Source organism: Electrona antarctica (genome assembly GCF_951216825.1).
Source record: "Electrona antarctica genome assembly, chromosome: 9".
Taxonomy (NCBI): Eukaryota; Metazoa; Chordata; class Actinopteri; order Myctophiformes; family Myctophidae; genus Electrona; species Electrona antarctica.
In genome coordinates this window covers 38,846,519-38,871,434 of record NC_136790.1, presented here as the reverse complement: position 1 = coordinate 38,871,434, position 24,916 = coordinate 38,846,519, and the positions used below count along the sequence as shown (strand labels likewise).

At 41.1% G+C, this 24,916-nt stretch overlaps 2 protein-coding genes across 2 annotated transcripts; one reads left to right on the top strand and one right to left on the bottom strand.

The window, feature by feature from the left end:
- The first annotated feature begins 1,756 nt into the window (after window positions 1-1,756).
- Window positions 1,757-13,038, top strand: nuak2 (NUAK family, SNF1-like kinase, 2). The gene is made up of 6 exons (XM_079509288.1): window positions 1,757-2,294; window positions 6,463-6,583; window positions 7,088-7,239; window positions 8,976-9,041; window positions 9,525-9,777; window positions 10,151-13,038. The coding sequence occupies exons 1-6, from the start codon at window positions 2,088-2,090 to the stop codon at window positions 11,191-11,193; spliced, it is 1,842 nt and encodes a 613-aa protein (XP_079365414.1). The 5' UTR covers window positions 1,757-2,087; the 3' UTR covers window positions 11,194-13,038.
- A 4,207-nt stretch (window positions 13,039-17,245) lies between these two features.
- Window positions 17,246-24,914, bottom strand: bysl (bystin-like). The gene is made up of 7 exons (XM_079509286.1): window positions 24,335-24,914; window positions 22,682-22,844; window positions 22,442-22,580; window positions 20,548-20,681; window positions 20,289-20,449; window positions 18,179-18,281; window positions 17,246-18,025 (listed from the first exon to the last, which is right to left on the bottom strand). Exons 1-7 carry the CDS (start codon window positions 24,606-24,608, stop codon window positions 17,671-17,673), a joined length of 1,329 nt encoding a protein of 442 aa, XP_079365412.1. The 5' UTR covers window positions 24,609-24,914; the 3' UTR covers window positions 17,246-17,670.
- Window positions 24,915-24,916: the final 2 nt, after the last annotated feature.

Below are 24,916 nucleotides of genomic sequence, written 5' to 3'. Positions count from 1 at the left end.
AGCCTTCAAACATGAATGCATTAGGCAGCATGTAGAAGTAGATGGTGGACTGCATACAAATACAATCCATCCATCATGCCTGCCTAGTGCTAGTATTGCAAAAAGCAGAATGCAAGATTTTTGCTCAGTGCTTGATTGTTTGATTGATTGAAGTATTTATTAACAGTATGTAGAATATGTATTTCAGGCACAACTCAATACAAAAACTGTTAACTGTGGACGACACCATAAAGCATTACACTTGTTTAAAATAGGGTCCACCATTTTCAATTCATGAGAACATAGGCCCAATCCCAATTGCCTCCCTCAATCCCTGAGCCCTGAACCCTCATTGACTTTAGTGACGTCAGCTGTAAGTGCTTGAGGGTGAGAGGTTGCAAGGGCTCCAAATTGTTGTGAAAGGAATGGGACAGCACTTTGTAGATGAGTCCGCCATTACTTTGCATCACTTTATAAAAACTGTCCTTATTCACAGCCAGTGCCTACATGACATGTCTATCATGTCTATTTTAGTATTTAAACTGATCGTTTTATTATTAGTTTCATAAATACACTTTCCTGTGTGATAGGGGTTGTAATATTCATATATAATAATATTCATTATACATTGAATTTCCATATTATTTTACTTTGCTCATTAGTCATATTTCCCTTATTATTATTATTGTTATTAAATATATAGCCTATCCTTCCATTCCGTCTCCCTTTGAGAACAGTGAGAAAGCACTATTGTGTTTGTTGACATTCTAACCGCGATACATAACTAATTTGCATACTTAAATGATTGACGTTCGGAGGATCCCCCTCATTCCCCTGGTAACGCTATGAACTGTGGGTAATTTCTTTGCCAAAGTCAGCTAAAGTCAGCATCGATGCTGACTTTGGCAAAGGGCACATAAAGGGGCGGGGCTGAGCCCTCACTGACTTACCGATTTCAAATGGGACATCCCTCAAGCCCTCGCAGACTTCACATGAACGCGCAGCTAAGTCAGTGAGGGCTCATTGAGTCAGCAAGGGAGTGGATTGGGATTGGGCCATAGGGTGCGTTCGGAAATGCGCACCGGGAACAGAGTGCGTTCAGTGTGCCTTTATTTACGAACGACCACAGCTGTTCACACCGGACGACCCCAGCTTCAGGGGAATAGGGTCGCTCAGTGCGGGCACTCGGCACACCCGGTGCGCAGCGCACTGGATTTTCGAACGACAACGCACCGAGAGCACACCAGTGCGTTCAGGGCGCAACAGGTCGTCTCGGAAATTAAATGTTAGCAAGAAATAACACACCGCTGAATTCGACGATGACCAATCAGAACTCAGAAACATTCAACCAAGCGCCAAGCCGTGTAATAAATAAGCCATAATGGTTTCTTATGCTGTCGTAACCTACATAAAGGTTATTATAAACTGATATTTGTATATTAAACTTGTATTGGACAAGTAAATGCTGCAAAAGCCCGCAGTACACACACACAGCGCAAATGGTTTAGTTATTATGTGCCTATTTTAGGCGGTGTTGTGTTTCGGTGGGAGTCGTGGACAAAGTACAAACATGTCCCGATCTGACTGGGACAAACCTTGCTTTTCGTGTTCTCTTTTTTTGTCCCACGTAGGCTACGTCGCATCGAAAAGCAGTCATAAATCATGGTGCACCTAGCAACGTTCTCGGTGTAATACTGAAAATAGCCGGCGATCTAGCTCACACCGCGTTGCTCGGCTTTTTTCGACGCGCGACACAGTCAAACGACGAAGTATGACCCAGGCTTAAATGACGCCCCTCTACTATTTTCGCGAGTACTATTGGTGTTGCACGGGACGCTCACCGACTAGTTGAGAGGGTAGTTGTCAACGGCTGTGGATTTGTGGAAGTGTGCCACGCCAAACAAAAGGACTCCAAACGTCGTCTGGTAGCTTATTTTGTACTAAGTTGTTTTTTATTTAGGCTACGATCGCACATTTTGTCGGTACAACAACGAGAGGCGCTCTAAATGTTATTCTAGCCATCTGGACCAAACATAAGAGGACTCAACGAGGAATGTGGATTGACCACCAGTTGCTTTCGTTCAAAGAAAAAGTGATACTAGAATAGAATGGATGATTCAAGTTGTAAGCCTATGGTTATACCTGCGGAAAATGATCACCTGACAAAACATCATAATATGATGCCTGTAAAAAAGCAAGCCGTGAAAAGACATCACCATAAACACAATATAAAACACAGGTACGAATTTCTTGAGACGCTCGGAAAAGGAACTTATGGAAAAGTGAAGAAGGCAAAGGAAAGGTCTGGTAGAATGGTAAGCCCTACATTTTTTTATTACTTTGAATCATTTTTCATTTTATCCCATATAGTAATGTGTAGCCTATAGGCGGTTCTCAATAATGCATATGTGAAGGCCTTTTGATCTGTGTCATCTGTTGTGCTTATTTACAGTTTAACTTAGGCATATTCGTTTTGTAATGATAACCTACATTCGTTTTGTAGGGACAAAGTACAAGATAATTATGAAAATATAGTAGTTTCATAGAAGTAGCCTATGGTACCGTATATCCATCTCACATATAGGAATAGCCTATGGTACCGTATATCCATCTCACATATAGGAATAGCCCCTCTTGGAACCCTCGTAAAAGGTTTCTGACATTTGGATGTTTACCTTTTACGGAACATCCAAATGTCAGAAACCTTTTACGAGGGTTCCAAGAGGGGCTAATATAGGAAGACAGGACCATAGACTACAACAGCCGGCTACAACAGTAACACACGGCAACATTGCCTGTTATGGCAAGTTGGCAACTAATATTTATTATTTGATTGTTTGTGGGTTCAGGGTTGTTTGTTTATCTTTGTTTTAAGTGTGACACTATACATTGGTTGTTAAGGTTAAAATAAAACTGGGTCTCTGAGATGTGCACATTTTCTGGGCCCATGCATATTAAGCAACAATGGTTATTTAAATGGGTAGAGTCATATTCTGTCTTTTTAAGTTGTAATTATGCTTTAGATGGAGATTTGATGTGTATGTAATAATTTAAATGTGGTCTGTCATAATATGGACAATTGAAAATAAATTGATAGATTTTTTTTACACTATCTTAAGCAAAGTGAAAGTCTATAAACGGTTTCCTGCCACAGTAGGCATGACAATGACGTCTGATAGTGATATGTGACCCAGATGATGGAATGTTTGCCACTGGGAAGTGGAGGAAATGGCAACTTTTTTTAGGTGCATTCCCGGCCCTTATGCCCTAAGCCCTAAGGGTTAAGGGAGGTACTCAAAATAGAGTGAACAATGGCAAGGAGGTCATTGAGACTGCCTAGAAGCCAGGAGGTGGTAAACAATGTGGCTGACTGTTTATTACCAATTAATGGATAACCTGCTTCTTCAAAGGGCTGTTCTCAAAGTTTAAACATTGGGTTAGATTATCTCAGCGAAAATAGAGATATGGTGTAATGATTTGGACAGAATCTGGAGGAGTAATATTAAAAAATGTGTTTTACAAAAGTCGGCCTCCTGGTGGCGCTATAACAGGCCGTTCTGGAAAATTTGGGGCAGAGGTTCATCGTTGGCATCCAGGGAGTGTGTGTGCAAAGGTATCGACCGGGTTAACGGTGCCGGAGATTAGCTGTTAACAGACGGACGGACGGACACGGGCACACGCATGGACGGAGTACAAAACATATTCTCTCCCCATGCCTTCCGCTTAGTGGAGACAATAAACATATCTACTGCTTTTATTTTTTTCTTGGCCCTCTGCTCAGAAATCAATTAAACAATGAGTTTGTTCATTATGTTGTTGCACATAAAAATAGGCCTATATATCAAATGGAAATCGATAAAGAGTTAGGCTATTGGCCTACATATTATCCTTAAAAATATAGGGACAAAACGTAAAGCATACTCATAAATAACTTTTTTTGGGGGTTTGGTACTTGGTAGATGCCAAATTATTCGTTTCATCCTTCCTTCAAATTTTTGGTATTAGGTGATGCTGGTAATATAATGGATTAACACGCTCAAGGAAGTAGCAGTTTTGAGTTCCCCTTATGAAATGTCTGACAACAAGCATTAATACATGTTCTGTCTTGTCTACATGCCTCTCACTGGAATGAGATCATCTGTGACATGGCATGCTTTCTTAAGTTGGTCTGAAGTGTACAATTTCACAATCGCAAAACCTGTATTCTCTTTGGTTCAAGCCTGGGTCTAAAATAAACGTCTCATTTGATTATGTCGATAGATGGCAGATTTAATGTTAAATAGAACATGGCTGATATTAGGGTCCCAATGTTCATGAAAATACTGGAAATCAGACCCGTCTGAACTGAGTGGTGCTGTTGGGGTGTCTGACTAGTGGGTGTCTGAGCAGGGGTGGCCTTAGGAATCTGGAGGCCGTTTCAAGACCAAATATGAGGCCCCCAATATATGACATAATTATTCTGCTGATACAGGCGTATTGATACAAATAGTTTTGACTGTTCAATATCGCGCGCAGCCATTACTCAGCAACACCACCACCTCTCTTTCTCTCTCTCTCTCCCCCACTGTTTCAATTGAAACTGGTGAAACATAGCAAAGGCCTCCTATGTGTCTGACTAGTGGTTGTCTGTATTGCTTAGCAGGTAACAGTGCAACACTCTCTGTTTCTAGGTCAACAGCACCACTTGAGCACCTGTTGGTACTCTAGACAGACATAGGTAGGGATGGACATTGCTGTTCCTTGGAGTGACTGCACCACTCAAAAAGTTTTGGAAATTGCATTTTCCAAGCTTGGAAAGGTTTTGGGAAATCTTAGGTTAGCTATTTAGAAAATAGTTAAACGTGACTTGACTTGAATGGGAACAGTCGTTATTTTTTACCTACAGTTTCATGTTGGAGCAGTCAAATCAAAGCATGTCCATGAAAGAAATCCACAACATTTAATGAGAAACTTGTGGGAGGAAACATTTTTTTTATATGGAAGGTGTGTAGAACAAAAAGCTTCAGGAAGGAAAAAGTTATGGAAAATTTTCATCATTAAAAGGGAGTGGGAACCCTGCATATAGAATGGAGACATACAGTATTAAAATGCTTTTGTTCTCTGTAATCGATCTGCCTCATTCCTCTCAACATAACGGGGTGAATGTGTGCAATTTGAAACTGAGTGACCCATAGCACAAAGGAGAGCTTCGTCTTATAGCACCTATATAACACTACAAGTTCTGTTGAACCCTTTGTCTTTTATGAGTTTGATTACACAACGTCTGCCTTGAGGGTGGCAGGTAAAATTTGACATACTTTTAAGTCTGTCTTGCCTTGAACTCATGCCATCTGATACAGTGTTTGTGTCTTAGTTCATTGATCAGTCCAGACATCCTGATTAGTTGCATAATGTTCCTTAGCATGTCTCAAGAACAGAAGCAAAGACAATCTGGCTAGGCTAGAGTAATCCAATTGTTTGACTAGTACTACTCGCAAGCATTAGATATTCTCAATGTAAGAAAACATCCCTTTAATTGGAGTGACTAGATTTCTAGGGGATATTATAAAGATTCCACCCTGTAAAAAAAACTTGACTCTAACAGACCTACCTACACTGCTACAGTACTACAAGAAACACTGCCTATGCAGAGTGACACACCCACAGTGGTGGTGTTAACTCATCATGAGCAAGCCAGTAGTCAGACAACAATGAGAACCTTTTGAGGAAAAGTCCTTATTTCCCAGAATCGGGACAGGAGCAGGGCATTCATGGTATAGTGTGCAGACAGGAGATATGCACCCTGCACGCTTAGACTATGACTCATGGGAGGTCACTTGGGTCGAGACAAATCTAGTCTGACAAGGCTGTACATAACTTGTTATCTCTTACCACGTCTGTAGTAGTGGTAGAGTGAGGGTCCTGATTGTGAGAAACACCACACTTTTGCCATCTGTATCCTCATGACACCTCAACCTTGGGGAAGTTGACGCACACAGGGAACAGACAAGAACATCCATGTTTCCAAAACATGGAAACATACAATATTCAAACTGAAAACGATTTCATACTGTAGTGTAGATATCACATTATGGAACCATCTCTACACATAAAAAAGTAAGCAACATTTTGTGTAATTAGTATTGAAATTGACACTGTCTGTGGGCTGTGGGAACTGTGAGCCTCAATGACGTCCCCCCACACACGTGTGCACACTAATTATGAGTAACTGAAGTTCCCTGCCAATTGTCCCTCTTGCTACAGGACAAACTGGAGTTTAGATAGAGTAGAGAAGTTACCATGAAACCATTTCATATTATGAACCCCTTTTCTGTTGATCGTCAAATGGCTGGTGAACTTACTACATTCAATATTTAGCTGGGAAACTATTGATTAGGCCTGTCTGTAACCCATGTCTCAAATATTTCACTTTATTTATATTTCACAAGTATATACATGTTTCTTAAGTATGTTTTTTTGTTTCCTTCTCTCTCTCTCTCTTAGGTTGCAATTAAGTCCATCAGAAAAGACAAGATAAAGGATGAGCAGGACCTTGTGCATATCCGCAGAGAAATCGAGATCATGTCATCACTCAGCCACCCATACATCATCTCCATATACGAAGGTACAGCATTAAAAATCTTACATGCAGTGGTGCTTCAGTGCACTGCTTCGGTTTCAGGAAGAGCACAAGTGAAGGGGAACGTGACTGACTTGATCACTGCTTGGTGGCTGGTGGGTCTTTCAGAGCTTGGTCACGCAAGTCTTTGTTTTGAGGAGGTTACATAATCAGCGATACCCTGCCATACCCTCTCACTAGTACTGCAGGATAATGTATGTCCCGTGCCTTTCAGTGCCTCACATGCATGCCTACTAGGTCATCTTCTTGCATTCTGTACCTCTGTGTGACCTCTGTGTGTGTGTGTGTGTGTGTAAACAAGAATTTAGTTGATCCTCTGCCCAAGGGAATAGAAGGGACCATTAGATCACTGGGATCTATTTGAAAGTACACCATATAAAACGGGATATGTTTTTTATTTTGTTCATTCATGTCCAGTTATTGTTCACTATAACCATATGTAGACTGGTTTGATTTGGAAGTTAACTGGTACAATATGTGTTGTTACAGTGTTTGAGAACAAAGATAAGATTGTGATTGTGATGGAATATGCCTGCCGGGGAGACCTGTACGACTACATCTGTGACAAGCAGAAGATATCTGAACGTGAGGCCAGACACTACTTCAGACAAATGGTTTCAGCTGTGCATTACTGCCATCAGGTAAAGCAGTGATTCTTAACCTTTTTTGAGTGGTGCCGTGCAACCACTCCTATATGTGTGTCCCTGTCTGCATTTTGCTAAGAGATATATTGGATATTAATTCATATTAATTTATTCGTGCATTAAATTTCCCCATCGACTTGCGTAAATGCGTAAAACTCACATTCAAGTATCTTTCTCTCAAAAACCGTAATGGCTCAAGTTACATTTGGAGGGGAGGTTCATAATAATTATTACAATTAATTGAATGAATAATTACATGGCGCTATAACAGTCCACTTTACCCTTTGCGCTATAACTCTTGAACCGTAAGTCATCAAATCAAAAATTTGCGTCAGGATAGATTTTCCGCCATTTTGAATTTTCTTCAATAACACACTTTTTGATCCTCCACCCACAGATTTTGTCCAAATCTCACAGACAACACAACCTATCCGATTAAAACACCACAGGCAGAATCTTGATAGTGCCTACTGCGTATCGTTCAACCTTAATCGGCTTCCGAAGTTATTTTACAAAAAATGGCACAAATTATGAACCAAACGTCCCATCCACCCCAAATTCGAATCACATGTCATGGGTGATGGCATCAACACAGCAATTCCATTTTCATCCATAGGGGGCACCGCAAATGCGAAAAATATAACCAAATTACTTACACATGATCACAGGGGTGACTTAACATTGTAATTGGCTAGCAAAATTACTGGGAGGGGTCTATATTAGCGATTGCGGCAACCACACTTTGCCATTTTTCCAGAATTGCATTGTTCTAGTTTAAATAATTATCAAATGTTCCACTTGTGGTCATGACATCAAAGTCAAACGTGATGCAGAGCTTGACGCAAACGTCTGCTCATCTGATTTGAACAGGGACACTGGCACCCCCAGAGTTACATAATGGGTATTATTCATTATCATCCTGCTATTGTGAAACAGGGTGGCTGTAAGAACTATGCAGAGTGAAATGAACCGTTTATTTATGAAGAGCCAGCGTCTGGGCTAAAGGCCAATGCTCTCATCTCTCACAAACACACACTCAAACTCTAATGAGGGTACAAGGGAACAGTCTGGCCAAGACACACACACACACACACACACACACACACACACACACACACACACACACACACACACACACACACACACACACACACACACATCAGGTCTACAGTACACAGTGTAATATTATAAAGGTAGCTGTTGAGTTGGCCAAGCTACATAAACGGTATAAACGTGTTTTACAGACCGAAATGCCCTGTCAAAGACTGCTATGTTATTTCATTTTCTAACTACAACTTTGGTAAATTATATTGAAAATGCATTTCAATTTTCCTTTGTGTGTGTGTGTGTATTCAAACACTGATTGCACAATGAATGGGTTGTAAATTAAAGAATGAAAACGGAGTTAACATGACATACAAAGAAGTGCCAGTTGCTACCAGAACTGTTGGCAACGGCCGAAAGTGGTTGACCTGCATTTTTGGAAGTTGAACTTAATTCAAATTCCTGTTCCTGTCAAAGGCATGCCCCCCTGCGGAGTAGAGGACAATGGAGCATATCTGACATGCCAGCAAATTATTCTGTTGGAGCAGAATTTAATCCAACCATGAATGGCTAACTTTCCTCTGTGTTTTGCTCTACTGCTATATTATCATGCAAGGTGATATGGGCTTAGTGAAAATGTAAATGATAAAAAAATAACAGCGAATATCCTCCATATTTATTTCTCTTAGAATGGGATAGCGCATCGGGACTTGAAGCTGGAGAACATTTTATTGGACGCTAATGGAAATATAAAGGTATGGATAAAGGGCACTTATATTGGACATGGAATTTATATACCTACAATACACCATTCACACAAATGTCTTTCACTGCTATTCATTTTTAAATACATTTTTCTTTATGTTCATCATGGCAGATTTAATTAGTAATTTTGTTAATATAGAACATTACAGGAAAGAGACCGGCAGCAGACATAATTTCATGGCACAAACACGTTTACGCTATGTTTGTGATTTTTAGATCCAATTAGTTCCCAAGAATGTGGCACAGATAGACACAGTGGTATAGAGAAGACACCGCATGGCTAACTTGTACGTTACGTTTGATACACACATCCCCTTTGCTTTGGTGCTGAGCCAAACTGAAGCGCAGAAGTTGAATTTATTTTGCACCCAGAAATAGTTTATTTTTGGTGTATAAATCTATTTGATTTCGATTGAAATGTTGTATATGAAATAAACAATGTTTGGCAGTAAATATACTTTTGTTCCCAACAGATTGCAGATTTTGGCTTGTCTAATCTTTTCCATTGCGATGAGTACCTTCAAACCTTCTGTGGCAGTCCGCTGTATGCTTCTCCAGAGATTGTCAATGGACGGCCTTACCGAGGGCCAGAGGTGGACACTTGGTCCCTTGGTGTACTACTGTACAGCCTTGTTCATGGTGCCATGCCATTCGATGGGAATAACCACAAAACCTTGGTCCAGCAGATTAGCACTGGAAATTACCGCAAACCTACCCACCCTTCAGGTGAGTCTAGTGAACAGAAGTGGCTCAGGAGGTAGAGTGGCCACCTGGGAACTAGGCGGTTCCTGGTTCGAGCCCTAGCTCTCAGGCTTTGTGTTGAAATGTACTTTAGCAAGACATTGAACCCCTAACTGCTTCCAATGAGCAGGTTGGTGCCTTGCATGGTTTCCTCTGCCATTGGTTTGTTTATGAAAGGGTTCATGTACAGTAACCCATATTTATTGTAAAGCATTTTGTAAAAGATTCTGTTGAAATGCAGACCATTTACCATTTCTTGGTTCTGGCTGTAGTGGAATAATTGTTGTTTTAGTTGAAGGATATTTAGTTCCCCCCCTTCTTTGTCAATGATTCAATGTTTTAACCTGTTCTTTCTTAGATGCATGTGGACTCATTCGCTGGATGCTGATGGTGAATCCGGAACGCAGAGCTACAGTGGAGGAGATAGCAGGACATTGGTGGCTCAACTGGGGCTATGAGCAGTCCTTGCTAGCTGAGGGTACGACCATGGCTGTAGATCAGACCAGTACAACCTCTTCAACGGTGCAACAGCCTGGTGGACTTGCCAGCATTGCTGGATGGTTGCGCCGAACATCCAGGCCTTTGCTGGAGAATGGTTCCAAAATGCGCTGCTTACTGCGCTCACAGGGAGGTGGAGGGGATGTCATTCGGCAGCGTTCTCTGCGACGGTCCCGAAAGGAGAACAATGTCTCCCAGACTGTGCAGGAAGGAGGCAGCGACGCTAGGCCCTCTAAGGGTATACTGAAGAGACGTGGCAGTCTGAAACAGAAAGCAATCAGTGAAGCTCCTATGGTCGTAGCGGAGCCACCGAGCATATTTGCTGTGTCTGCACCAATGGATCCCCCTTCAGCTGTGTTGTTGCCTCGCAAGGGTATCCTAAAGAAGCCAGCAGAAAAGGAGTCGGGCTACTCCTCTCAAAACGAAAGTAACTCTGCCCAGATATCGCATGCTCATGATTTTCCCTCTGCACCAACCTATAGAAAAGGCATTCTGAAACGCAATGGGAAGTTCTCCTCAGGTGGCCTGCAGGCGTTTGGGTCTCTTGACCAGTTGGCAACATCTCTGCCACATGGGATCATCAGGGCAAGGCCAAGCGGGGCTATAAGTGAAGACAGCATTCTCTCTTCAGAATCCTTTGATCAGCTGGATCTTCCTGACCGTGTGGAGCTTCCAGTTCCGATGGAACTGTCTGTCAAGGGCAACATGAGGGGATGCGTGTCAGCTGACAACCTCATGGACATCAAAGAAGACCGGAGTCTTGGGGATAGCCTGTTATTGCAAAGACCCTGGAACTGCTACCATTCTGGAGTGTCTGATAGTGCTTTTTCTCTCACACACTGTGAGAATGTAACAACGGCTTACAAACAGGCCATGGAAATAAGAGGTGTTGGAGCAAGCTGAAGACCAGCAAATAGACATTGATTCTTAATAGAAAAGACCTCAATTGACCTATACATAGCCAAAGTGAAATATGCGGTGTCAGATAAACATTGTACAGTACCAAAAAGGGATTATTTTTCAAGTGTTGAATGATTGACTGCCATATGTAACCACATTCATCCATTTCAGAGATTCTTGGGAGGCAGGTGAAAAATATTGTTTTGAAATTGTAAACCTTCCTCGTACAATTAGAAAGCGACCCCAAGGCCAAAACACCTGCCCCTGCAGCTAGGCATTGGTTCAGTTGACCATAGGTAATGGACAGATTCTCGTCACATGGTAACAATGCCCAGGGTAAAGAAAATATAAGTCGCTGTATTTCCCCGATCTGGCCTAGAGCTGTAAGCACCACTATGAAATTAAACTACCATTTCAAAAGCTAAATCATTCCTGACTCCACTACGTCACCCCCTCTCATTCATCTCATTGTTGGTGAAAGCAGCTAAAACTCTTCTAGGGATTTCAGCTTTTGGATGGGATTGCAAATGTAACGATTATTTGTTTTAACTACAAATGAGAGAATAATTCTGTTTTAGAGAGTATTCTATTTTATAGCCTTTTGTGGTATTTGAAGAATATATATTTGATCAATACCAAAGATTGCAATATTTACCGGTTGAATGTCACTATTTTATTTAAAGAACCACCAAAAGGTGCCAAGTTGTTTGTGTGCAACAGGGACCTCATTTGTCTATGAACTGTTTACTTAGAGTTTGTTTCTTTTCCATGTGAAATTATTTGCAATAACAAGTTGAGGATATGACTTGAATGGTGTTTACTATGCACTGACTTTCATCCAGTAACCTGTAAAACCTGCCTTACTCTCCAGCCTAGCCAAATTGAAGGCACAGCCCCATTTCTTTGTAGATGGCTATTTTGAGGCTGACAAGAACAACATCTAGTTTTAAGAGGTTACAGGACATTAGAAACAAAACGACTATTGTCTAAAAGTGAACTACGACCTGCTGCCAGTTAAACCCAGTATCATCGGATGTCCTACTTAATGTGTAACCTTTCAAACAAACTGGAAAAACGTGGAACCCAATTTGTGAAGTGTTAAATGGGTCCTTATGTATGCATTTAACTGTTGGTATTTGAATTGTGTAAACTAGACAGATGTTGTATCAGGTTATGCTACGTTGTACATTCTAGACATTCCATGCTTATCATCATGGTGCAATTAGATTGGTGCCTTGGCAGTACATTTGAATATTCCCAAACCGGTGCCCGGAAAAGCACTTTATCAGATCAGACCATATAATCTATCAGGCTTCATTGGGTTATTGGAGTCATTAAAATTAGTTAGACAGTAAGACTATATTCAGATATATAAAATAAGGAACCTGTGTGTGTTCAAATGACAGGAAATGGCCTAATTTCAACTGGAAATTCTTGTACTTGGGCGCGAGGCCTGAGTTATCCCCGTGTAATTGTTGGCATATGTAATGACATTCATGTTTGCTTTGATGTGGTAGGAAAAAGCAACATGCCCAGCTTAAGAGAACACAAATCTAAGGCGACATTACATTTTTAACCCAATGTATTGTGCATTTTTTTAATCTGTTTTCCCCCCCCTCTTTTGAGTGTTGTTCATGCCAGTTTTAGACCATTGTATTTGACATCACACACTTGTACATAAAAATGTAATTTCCTCAGACCGATTAGGTATATAGCTTCTAAGATGTTTTGTTCTTTTTACTGAAACAGAAGCATGCTTGCCAAAGTAACTGACTTAATTTGTTATCTTGATCTGTCCCATTGATCTGACCTGGTTGAGGAAATGAATAAAATAATTGTCTGAGTGTGGCTTTAACGGTTTAACCTGTCTTTGACCCAGTTCTAAATGATTTATGATTGCAGTTGTATGTATTATCCTTTTAGAAGAATGTAATACAATATTGAAACCAGAGCAGATCTGTTTCATACATATTCCCATAAATGTCGAGCTGTCTGAAATTTTAAAACCCCTTTTTTATTAGTATTAAATACATTAATTATCCATTAGCTTGAATATTTAAGTTTACAAAGTGCAAAAACTTGCATAAGGATACTTCAAATGTCATTGAGGGATAGTCAGAATTCATGTGGAGAAAGGGCCAATTGACCTGGCATTCAGTCATTTTATCATTGTGTTCAGTGGATGGATAAGTATCATAAATAGTTCTCCCTGGTATTTATGGTTCCCATCTCACAGGGTAATTCATGATAACCCCTAGTCATTGCTGGTCGGGAGGATGTTGAGGGCTTGGTAGCCTGAGGTAACATCTGAATGTCAGTCACTGGGTGCATAGTCGATTTCTCAGATGTCCTGAGCTGGAAATACTTGCAGCCTGGTAAATAAGGAGGAAAGCTGAGCTCTAAGGGGCGACTCACATGTGCACAACAGATTGATGTATGCTTGTCGTATGAGATTTATAGCTGATGCAAGCTCGCAATGCATTTCCAATGGGAGTCACATGGTTTGACACAACGTTTGTGTTGTATGAGGGGGAGGGGGGCAGTCGAAACACAGCCGAAAGCCATATAACAGCTTGTAGTCCAAAATGTTGTATCAAACCATGTGACTTCCATTGGAAATGCATTGGGGCGGCCATGACACTTACATCTTGCTTACATCTAGCATGCATCAATGTTGTATGCTAGATGTAAAGGTGTGAGTCGCCCCTAAGGCTTTCTGCAGTTGCTCATAGCAGAGATGGAGAGAGTCCTGTTTGGAACCAAAACATGTACATGGTTATTGGCAGAAAACTAGCTTTGCATAGACGGATGTTTCTTTTACTCATGTCATAACATGTCTAAGTTAACCCTTGTCCTCCCACTGGTGCATCGCATGACTTGTTTGACTTTCGGGGCGAAGCTAAACAAACATGTAACAGACCAAACAAGGCATCCTGGATTATGACCCAAGAAAATATTGAATGTTATTTTTCCCTTTTGCTAGTGAAATCCTACCTGGGACTTTGAGAAACTTGTGTATTTCCACTAATGTTCAAAACAAACAAATAAAAATCGATACTGGATATGTCCAAATGACAAGAGTTATAAAAATGACCCTTACCAGATAGATAACCAAAAGGTTGGCCAAATACTGCATCAGTGTATCACTGATCACCTTATCAACCAGGAGCTTCAGTTTCCCCATAAATTATGCCATAACATCCCTGGCACTTGCACTATTGCATGCAATAGTGCAGGTAAACTAAAAACATGTACTCTGAGAACAGAAGGGGGGAAGAACAAATGCATATGCATAGTTGTAGGATTTAAATGACCATTTTCAAGTAAGCTCTTAAGCAGAGCATCAGTACAACCCAGACCACCCCTGAAGAAAGACTACAAATGTAGACACATGTAACACACCCTGAAAGACAAAAACATTTATAAGCAGGTTCCCACAACTTGATAATCCTATAAGGTAGCTTTATTTCTGGCAGGAAATATGATAAAACAAAGAACTAAGCAAACAAGTCCTTTCTCAGATTTGAACAGCCAGAGAAGATTTTAGCTGGTTTACATCCCAGTCTGTCTAACTGACTGTATCTCAAAGTCATGTTGCCTCAGGCAACATCATGGAGTTTCGTGGGAAACCAGCCAGCTGAATAGACAGACATGGGTCTTTCACACCACACAATAAAGGATTACACAAACTCAGCTCCCAGTCTCCCAAATGAACCGCTGACACATCGTAATCAAAGTTATGGCTGCTTTGTGCCCATTGTTCTCTAAAGACAATGTCGCTTGATAACATTTTTAATTGTCACTGATATAATGTAAAAACGAATCTTGACACAAGAGATGATATATACAATGTGTCCTCTCTTAGTGCTCAATTGTTTCTCAGACACATGACTAAAGACCATGTTTACAGCCTACGAATCTGGGAACACATCGGAATACTTTTCCTCTGCTGTTTCTTTCCTTTGAATTTGCCTCTGGGGCTCGCCTGTTGGCCCGTTTGGTCTGCCCTCAGCCCGCCTATGTTTTCATTTCCACAAACAACAATGTACACACGTTCTCAATGCTATTGCCGACAGATTCAGTAGCGCAGCTTGGAATATGTTCTTGGGAGATTAACAGCCTACTTACCTGTGGCTGCCAGGTGAAAATGCCGGTATAGTGTGGAGGTGACAGGGATGAACAAATGCTATGGCACTTTGTACTGGCTGCATGAAGTCAGAGGGTACCACAGAAGCCAGGCACCAGTCTAACCTTGAGACCACTGCCAACTCACATTCCTGGAACGGATACACAACACATTCTAGCAAATACATTGGGACCATCAATCAACACCATATTTCATATATTTCAAGTCATGAAAACCTCTCATTAATATCACCCATAATACACTAGTTTTGTGGAAACAGTCTCCAATAATAGTCTAATTCTAAAATGCACGATTGCATAGGCAAACATAGCCTAACCTTAAGCATATTTCAGTGAACTGAAATGGGCCTACTGTATATGCTATACAGTGGATCCATATTAAAGGGATCTGCTTAGGGTTTCTTGTGTGGAGTACTACGATTTCTACATTTGGGGAACCATACAGTGCCATTTCAATATAAACTTATTCTTTAAGTCCTTATTTCAACACTAATAACTAGATCATTTAACAACTGACAGTGGAAAACGCCTACTTTTTATAATTATTCCACATAAATTTCTCATGCTGAAAAGTATACCCACATGGCATCAATATTAGCTGGTGATGATGCCCCATTTGGTTGACAGAACTTATTGTATTCATCGACTGAGAGGAATATTTGCCCACTCTTCAGTACAGAACTCTCTTCAACTGTGTAATATTTGAGCTTTCTTGGTAAATGGTGCATCTATATAGCGCTTTTATCCAAAGCACTTTAAATAGTAGATTGTGCATTACATTCACACACACCAAAGGCAGAGGAAACCATGCAAGGCACCAACCTGCATATCAGGAGAAATTAGGGGTTCAGTCTTGCTCAAGGACACTTCACCAACTCTGGGGATAGGAATTGAACTGGGAACCTCACATTCACTCTACTCCTGAGCCATTGGTGCCCCTCTTGCATGTAACTAATTACTGCCAACTTCAAGTTTCCCCACGTTTCTATTGGACTTTGACATTCCACAAGTAGCCTACATTGCATTTTCTGCCCAGGTTGTTGATTTGTGGGCAGGTGTTCCAGGCAGAAATATAAGGCAACTATTACTGTATTTCACTGACTGCTGGCCAATCATTTCTAGTTCATCAATCAGAACTGATTTAGCCTCCTGACAGATGTCAGATGCTGATGGAAAAGTGTTTCTGCCTCTAAGGAAGATGATGTCTGTTCTATGTAGTTGATAATTATTCAGTTGATTAATCAGTAATGGTTTGTATTTGTCAGGAAAACAGGTAACAGCTAACTGCAAAGTTAACACTACAGACCAAGTTTTGTCTGGCAAGTGGATTCTTCCTTCCTGAACCACTTTTGATCAAATTTGGTCAGTCTCTTAAAAGTGGTTGGCTCATGCACTTTAAAAAGTTTAAAGGGATCATAGGTAACACTCATCAACTGGTGGGTGCTGAGTTACAAAGGGTAGAGCCTGCAGTGTACACCATAATATGTACAAAAACATATTTGTCTCACGTTTCGATCCCAGGATCAAAACGTTGTTGGCCTGACATTGACTGAGGCCAGAGTTGTATGCTGATCCTAACCTATTTCTGACTGGACTTTGTCTGTACTTATCTGTACTGTAAATGTGATTTTCTGCCATTTGTACAGTTATTTATTATACAACAGTATTATTGTAACAGTAAATGATCACTTAGTATTTTCACAGCACTGTAGCCTTCCTTAATTGTTAGTTGATCAGGCCTTGTGTTATGACATCCACCACAAATTATAAATGAAGTGTTGCTTTTACCAAGATCTGAGACAGAAACTGTATTGTCAGTGTAGACAGAAATTTAGCTCGGGACCCCCTGGTACCCCCCAACACACATGCACACTATGACAACCACTGCCTAATAAACTGTGCATACAAATCTGGTTATTCTTTTAATTACATCTTTTTTTGTGTGGATTGTATTGAATCATAAAGAACAGAACAATTTACATATATACGATTCAACTGTTATGTTATACTCTACCCAATACATTTGAATGACCAATCACTTAGTCTGTTGTCTCAAAACATAATTTAACAAAATGTAGCCTATATCAAATAGATTGTGGTAGAGTATTGTCAACTCGAAAACAATGTATTCCAATAGCGGGATTACAACGGCTTGAAGTCTACCATTTCATCGTCCACTTGATGAAAATGATGGGCGTTGGTAATAGTTATCTTGTCCTTTTATCTTTAACAGGACACAAAGCATCTAAATAAATAAGGCTGGTGTTAAAAGAAACAAACAAAGCCTTAGATCTGCTAGAGATGCTGGTATGAGAAGGATAGTGTGCCAAACGCTCAGTCCATGACCATTGTAACGGGTATGGCGGTTTCAATATCACGTGACTCAGAGTTTTGGAGCTCCCGGCGGATCTCTGCAGAGATTTGAGGGTGCGTCTGCACTTTGAGCAGGTCTAGCAGTGCCGTCTTCTGTTCGGAGGCGAGGTCGGCCTTGTACCGTTGCGCCAGGGTGAGTAGACTCTGATGCCATAGTACAGGAAGGACGCGCTTCTCGCTGCGGAAGGACAGGAAATGGCCTACCAAGGCATCCAGGACACGGAATGGCACAGCATATTTCTTGTCTAGTATGAGGCGCAGGAAGATACTGTTGGCGCCGTTGTACTCCATCTCAGCTAATTTAAGCATTGCAGCACTGGAAGGAATGGAAAAACATATCATTTGATGTAGAGCCTAAAACTTTAATTATAAATATTAACACACATTCTGTAAACATAATACAAATACTTGGTTTTTTTTGCCTTGGAAAACAGAAATCTGTTCATGATAAATCCATCACATCACTTACCTAGAGTGGAGCACAGGAACTGAGCACTTTGTGAGTATGCTGCCAATGATGATGGCCTCTCTAAGGGTGCATGTTCCAGATTCACAGAGTGGGATAAGTATACCTAAACAAGAACAGGAGTGCAAGTTTAAAGCAAAGTCTTAAGTAAGTTGCCACCTACACTACAATTTTTATATTTAAAATAAATAAATACAAATGATATACTCAACCGTTAACACAACAATTGGTTATTCAAATTATTAATTTGATGTTTAGGCTGGGATTGACTGCATTGTCTTTTACAAAACTTTTCTACATGTTTTTAGTGTATTGCAGAGAAATATTTGTTAATAACAGCTTAATAATAAAATTGATAATAGGTAACACACAATTCTAAATACTGGGTGAATTATATGAGTCAATTATTTTCAGAAGAAAATATTAAACGGAATAACAGTAACTCCCAGTGGCAACCAGTCACAGACTGCGAAAAAGACCATTCATATCTGTCCCTGGTAGAGAAACACTGCCACCTAGTGGTTTTGAATTATTAGCCACTAATACTGTAGTTCCAGGGGGCAGACTGGTCAGTCAAAGGCCAAAACAGCCCCCTCAAAGTATGGAGGAATAGTGAACAAGTCACGATAAATGAATTTAACATAATGCATGGTCTCAATCCTTGTGTAAGATATAATTTAAATTAATCAAGATTCAAAAAGGTTCTTGGGATGGGATCTATTCATCCAAATCTTCTCTGGAATTAGCAGTGACTCTTAGGTACAGATTTGTAGTGCAAAATTGCAAATGTGTAAATATTCAGATTAATTGTTACAATTTTTATGATTTCGGTTTACTTTATTAACCCCTTCAAACTGGCACATCATCTGTGCCATTTTAGATGTTGCTATAGCACCATACATATTTAGATGGCGTAAGGAGTCATATTGTAAATATGACTCAAGTCTGATATTATTTTCAGATATGATACAGAAGGCATCTCAATATAACACCAGTGCCATCAATTATTTCTTCCACAAATAATGGAAAAAAAATAAATAATAATGATAATAATAACTAGAAAAAGTGCCCTTCTGGGCACAGGTCTCCACCAGGAGTGTGTGATGTTTGGAAAAATGTTTAGGAGTAATATAAACATGTTATTTTGTTTGTTTCTTTGTTTCTTGCAACAATTTTCTTCATTTTGTTGAGGAAATGCAGAGCCAGATCACTCATAGCATCTCTGAGGATAGAATTCTGGATGAGCAGGACATGTGCAGCATTTTGTACAAAACGGGCTACTCCTGAAAACTTTGGAAGGCAATCTTAGATAATCAGTGTAGAATCTGAGAAATCCAACAGGCTCGTCTTGATCTCATGACTACAGAGATCATGTGTACCGATTTGCGTGAGATTTGGATGAAATCTGTGGACTAACATAAACAATGTGTTTTGCAGAAATCGGCCTCATGGTGGCGCTATAACCGGCAGATGTGGAGGGATGCAGGGAAAATGTTTTTCCATGGCCTCTAGGGAGTGTGCATACATAAGTTGTATACAGATCGATGCAGTTATAGGTAAAAACAGGAATTGGCCTGTTATAGCGCCACCGTGAGGCTGATTTGGGGAAAAACATAGTGGCATGTCCTCCTCGGCCTAGTGGAAATGTGTGTGTATAATTTCATGGAAATTGGACACTGTTTGTGATTTGTGGCATTTTGTTCGAAACGGACCAATCATGTGAGCTTTGGAAGCCAATCTTAGCCAATCAGGATGGAAGATGGGAAATGGTGCAGATCCACTGTTGATCACATGACTATGGAGATAGTGTATACCGAATTGTGTGATGTATGGATAAAATGTGTACGAGTTATCTACAGAAATGTGTTTTGCCTAAATCGGCCTCATGGTGGCGCTATAACAGGCCGTTGAGGAATATTTGGGGCAGAGGTTCGTCGTTGGCATCCAGGGAGTGTGTGTGCACAGTTTGGCATGGATCGGGCCAACGGTGCCGGAGATTAGCTGATAACGGACGGACGGAAGGACGGACGGACGGACGGACACACGGACAGAGTGCAAAACATACTCTCTCCCCATGCCTTCGGCCTGGTGGAGACAATAATATTTTTCTTACCTTTAAACCATGCCCCTGGTTTGAACAGGGCCTTCTTGAGGGCACTGTACAGGTGAAAGTTGAGTTTTTTGTACTCTGCGATATCATCCCTTATTCGGGGCAGTAGCACCAGGTTGTAAAACCGCTGGGCCATTCTCTCTTTCAGATTGGATGAGAAGATTCTACACAAGAGAAATATTTTGTGAGAATTTAAAATATCCATTATCAATAAATGTATGAATTATCTGTACAACCGCACCTAAAATAATAGTTAACTGACCTTGTTGCCTGGTACATGGCAGCTGCAGTCCAGGTCTCAGGCTCAGTCAAATAAAGAACCTGCTCCCAGTTTGATAGTGCTGGGATAACTTTGAAAGCTTTTGGTAGCTTGCCACTGCGATATTTTGACAGAACCTGACACAACAGAAAAACAAATTACTATAAGTAATGCATCATTGCTCTTGTGGATATCTTTATGGGCTCTAATTAACCATAATGTTCCCCTTACTGAAAATGTGCCAATTTAAATTAATTCCTCCAATACCAGTCCTTCATTTCAAGACACTAGGGCCCTGTTTAGACTGGCAGACAAATCCAGCCTAAATCAGATCTGTGCCATATCCAGATTACAGAACAGTCGCATGGAATCCGATTTTTACAAATCCAACGTAAGCCACATTCAGAATCAGAGGTGATTTCAAATCTGATTTCTAAAGATGTGTTTCAGTTTGAACGCTCCAACCTGCTCTAACCACCCAAGTCGCATGTAACTGTTTGAAAATGTCACTTGCAGGACCAAAGCGTTATTTTAGATTTTTATATGAGTGTGAGGGCCTGGGGTAATCATAATGAAAACAAAACAATAGCAGTATTATTTTTCAGGAGTTGTCTGTTGTTTGTCTGTTATGTTGCATTTCTTCTTTCTTGCAGGAATGTACGTAATCGTGCAACTATCGCCTACGTCATGGCGTTATGTCGTTGTAACAGCAACCAAAGAAGATTGGTCGGGGTTGAAGTTGTTTAAATCAGTCTGCACACACAGATCTGATCTGATCTTACAAATAACTGTGTGATCAGATTTGAGAAATAAATCGGATTTGACTGGATTTGCCTGCCAGTAAGGGACAATATAGGCAAAGTATATACAGTATCTCACCTAGCCCCTTTCGGGACCCTCGGTTACCGTTTCTGTATTTTGGACGGCGGTACCCTAGGGTCCCTTCCTAGTTATTCCACTCTCCATAGGACACAGCTTTACCATGGTCGCTTAAGTGTTGATGAGATGTTTCAACGATGCATACTGCAGCAGTAGGAGACCGCGGAAACGTCTGCGAATCGGCGTTGACGTTAAGTATTTTTAATCCTTTTTTTAAGTTTTGTCTTCTCTGAAATTCTGTCTTCCTCACTTCCCATGTCCCGCCTCCCGAGCGGCGACTGGCTAGCTGCACGTTGCTGTACCTGGGCTCAGAATGTCTGAGGCTCAGCCATTTTAAAAACACAGTTTTAAAGAGGAAACATGTCCTCTTCTGATTTTGAAATTAACCAAAGCTAAGATCAGGAGTTATTAAATAGACCCACGACACAACAGCATTAAAAACATCCTGCATGGGGCGCCTGCTGGCCTAGTGGTCCAGGCGAATGCCACATATAGGCTCTGGCCTGTCGCGTGTTCAAGTCCCGTTCATGAGGACCTTTGCTGCATGTCTCTCCCCTTCTCTCTCTCCCACTTTCCTGTCTATCTTCACTAATAACTATCAATAAAGGCAAAAGGCCAAAAACTAATCTTGAAAAAAAAGGAGAAAAAAAACACCCTGCATGTGTATGCGGTTGGCCAATCAGAGGCAGTAACTAGGACGTGTAGCTAGCCAGTCGCGGTGCGGGAGGCAGGACATGGGAAGTGAGAATTTCAGAGAAGCCAAAACTTAAAAAAAAAAAAAAAAGTATACATAACGGCAACGCCGATTAAGGCCGCTTCGCACACGTTTCCGGTCTCCTACTGCTGCTGTATGCATCGTTGAAACATCAACACTCAAACGACCACGAGGGTCTCTGTGAACAGATAGTGGTAAAGCTGTGTCCTATGGAGAGTGGAATAACTAGGAAGGGACCCTAGGGTACTGCCGTCCAAAATACAGAAAGGTAACCGAGGGTCATGAAAGGGGCTAATATCTCACCTTGCCAACACCTTTGTAGACTTCAATGATCCTAGGGTCTAACTGAGGCATGGGTAACCCTGACACCTCTGACATCACTGTGCCCACTTCAGTCTTCTTCTCTGTAATCTTCTCCATAATAATGTCTGCCAAGGTGCGTCTACAAGAAAAAGAGCAATAAGTTTCACAAAACAAAGTAGCATGTAACCAATGCTGATTGGCTTAGAGCTGGGGGTTAAAGACAATTGTGCTACATCTTGCCTCATTGGTGGGTTCTTATTCATAAACATCTCAATGGCCTTCTCATCTTCCGGGTCAACTGCCACTTCAGTTCCGAAGCCATCATCACCATCACCATCACCTGCACCAGCATCGCCCAGGGCTGGCCACTCCTCATCAGAGTCTGCATCCTGAGTATCAGGCCCTAAAATTACAGTTACAGAGGACTGGAGCATAAGTACAAAAACGAACAATGTCAATCGTCTATCTATGGCTATGCCAACATGCAAAAATAAATCTATTATTTGTGTGATTTGAGGTTGTTCACCTGCTACAATGTTTGATCGGTTTTATAGTATAGCATCACTTAGCCCTTTTCGGAACCCTCGGTTACCTTTTCTGAAGTTTGGACGTTGGTACCCTAGCATCCAAACTTCAGGGACCCTAGGGCCTAGGGTCCCTGATTGCTTATTCCACTCTCCATAGGACGCAGATTTACCCACTCTCTGTTCACAGAGAGCCGCGCCGCCGCTTGAGTGTTGGTGAGATGTTTCAAAGATGCATAACACAGCTATAGGAGACAACGGAAACGTGTGCGAAACGGCATTAACCGCCGATGCCGTTAAGTATTTTTAAACTTTTTTTTAAAAAATGTTGCTTCGCTGAACTTCTCTCTCCTCTCTCTTCCTTGACTTCCTTATTGACTTCCCATTGTACCGCCTCCCGAACGGCGACTGGCTAGCTGCACGTCCATACATTACTGCCTCGCACCAACCACCCTGCCCTGGTGCGGGAGGCGGTACAAGGGGAAGTCAATAAGGAAGTCAAGGAAGAGAGAGAAGTTCAGAGAAGCAAAATTTCAAAAAAAGATTACAAATATTTAACGGCATCTGCGGTTAATGCCGTTTCGCACATTTCCGTTGTCTCCTATAACTGTGTTATGCATCTTTGAAACATCTCACCAACACTCAAGCGGCGGCGCGGCTCTCCGTGAACAGAGAGTGGGTAAATCTGCATCCTATGGAGAGTGGAATAAGTGATCAGGGACCCTAGGGTACTTTCCTTTGATATCCCTCGTTATGTTTAGATAGCCTAAGATTTAGACTCTCATAGATGTATTTATCGATTCTGACGTCATTAGAATCGATACATACATCTACGAGGGTCTAAATCTTAGACACTGGTATTATGCAAGGCCCAGGCTAGCCCTTTACAGGTAAAAGTGATGGAACTATCAAATTAAGCAATACAATTACTTGAATACACTTTTTTCAACATTTTAATCGTCTAGTTAGTGTACTTGTGTACGAGTAGGGACCTTAGAGTATATACTCTTAGAGTATATATACTCTAAAGGTAGGGACAGTGTTCGACTTGTTCAAAACAACAACAAAGAAGTTGATAGCCTACAACACTAAAGGAAAAAACAAGGACCACTATGAAATTAAATGATTACTATATTTACCCAGGGTATCTGGGCTAAGCTCAACCAGTCAGTTGTGTATCTGATATATAATATTATATACTTCTGTGTGTGTGTATCGTGTACATGTATGTGGGAGCAGCTGATTAACTAGCCCCAATATGTTCCCTCAGTCCCTAGCTCTGGTCCATAGCTCTAATGCGTTGAGATATGGACCAGAGCTAGGACTGAGGGAACATATTGGGGATACAGTACTGATTAACTAAGTTTACCGAGAACTGTAGTCTTTGTTTTCTTGTTGTCAGGTCCCCCCAGTCCATACTCTGTCTGCAGCTCCTCTTGTTGGATTCGTGCCTGTTCCAAGATCTTTCGTGACAGACGTTCGTCCACATATTCGTCCTCGTTTTGTCCCTTTTTGTCCCTGCTCTTCACTCGGCCGTGGGCTCGAACCATGTCTCCTTGTAGGATCTGATCAGACAGTGGCATCGCCACCGCTCCAACACTCTTCTCCCCACCTCCGCCTTTTGATTTCTTCACTTTTGGCATATTATTCGCAATTTTGAACAGTGGATAAAATGTAAATAGTTCCAATAATCAGTGAGTCGATGTATATTATTTACTCCAACAGACCGCAGTGGCCGATTTCTGCTTGTCAACCTTTAATATATACTCTAAGTTGTCAACACGTGGCTCGGTGTAGTCACTTCCGTGTACAGGAAGTGGCGTAAATTACGTCACAATGATGTATTGTACACATGAGTGTACTGAAATCACTGTATTAAACTATGCGAAATGCCGTTTTAATCATTAAAGTGTTTACACCGAGTTGTGTGTGTCCAGGTCATAGAGTGTGT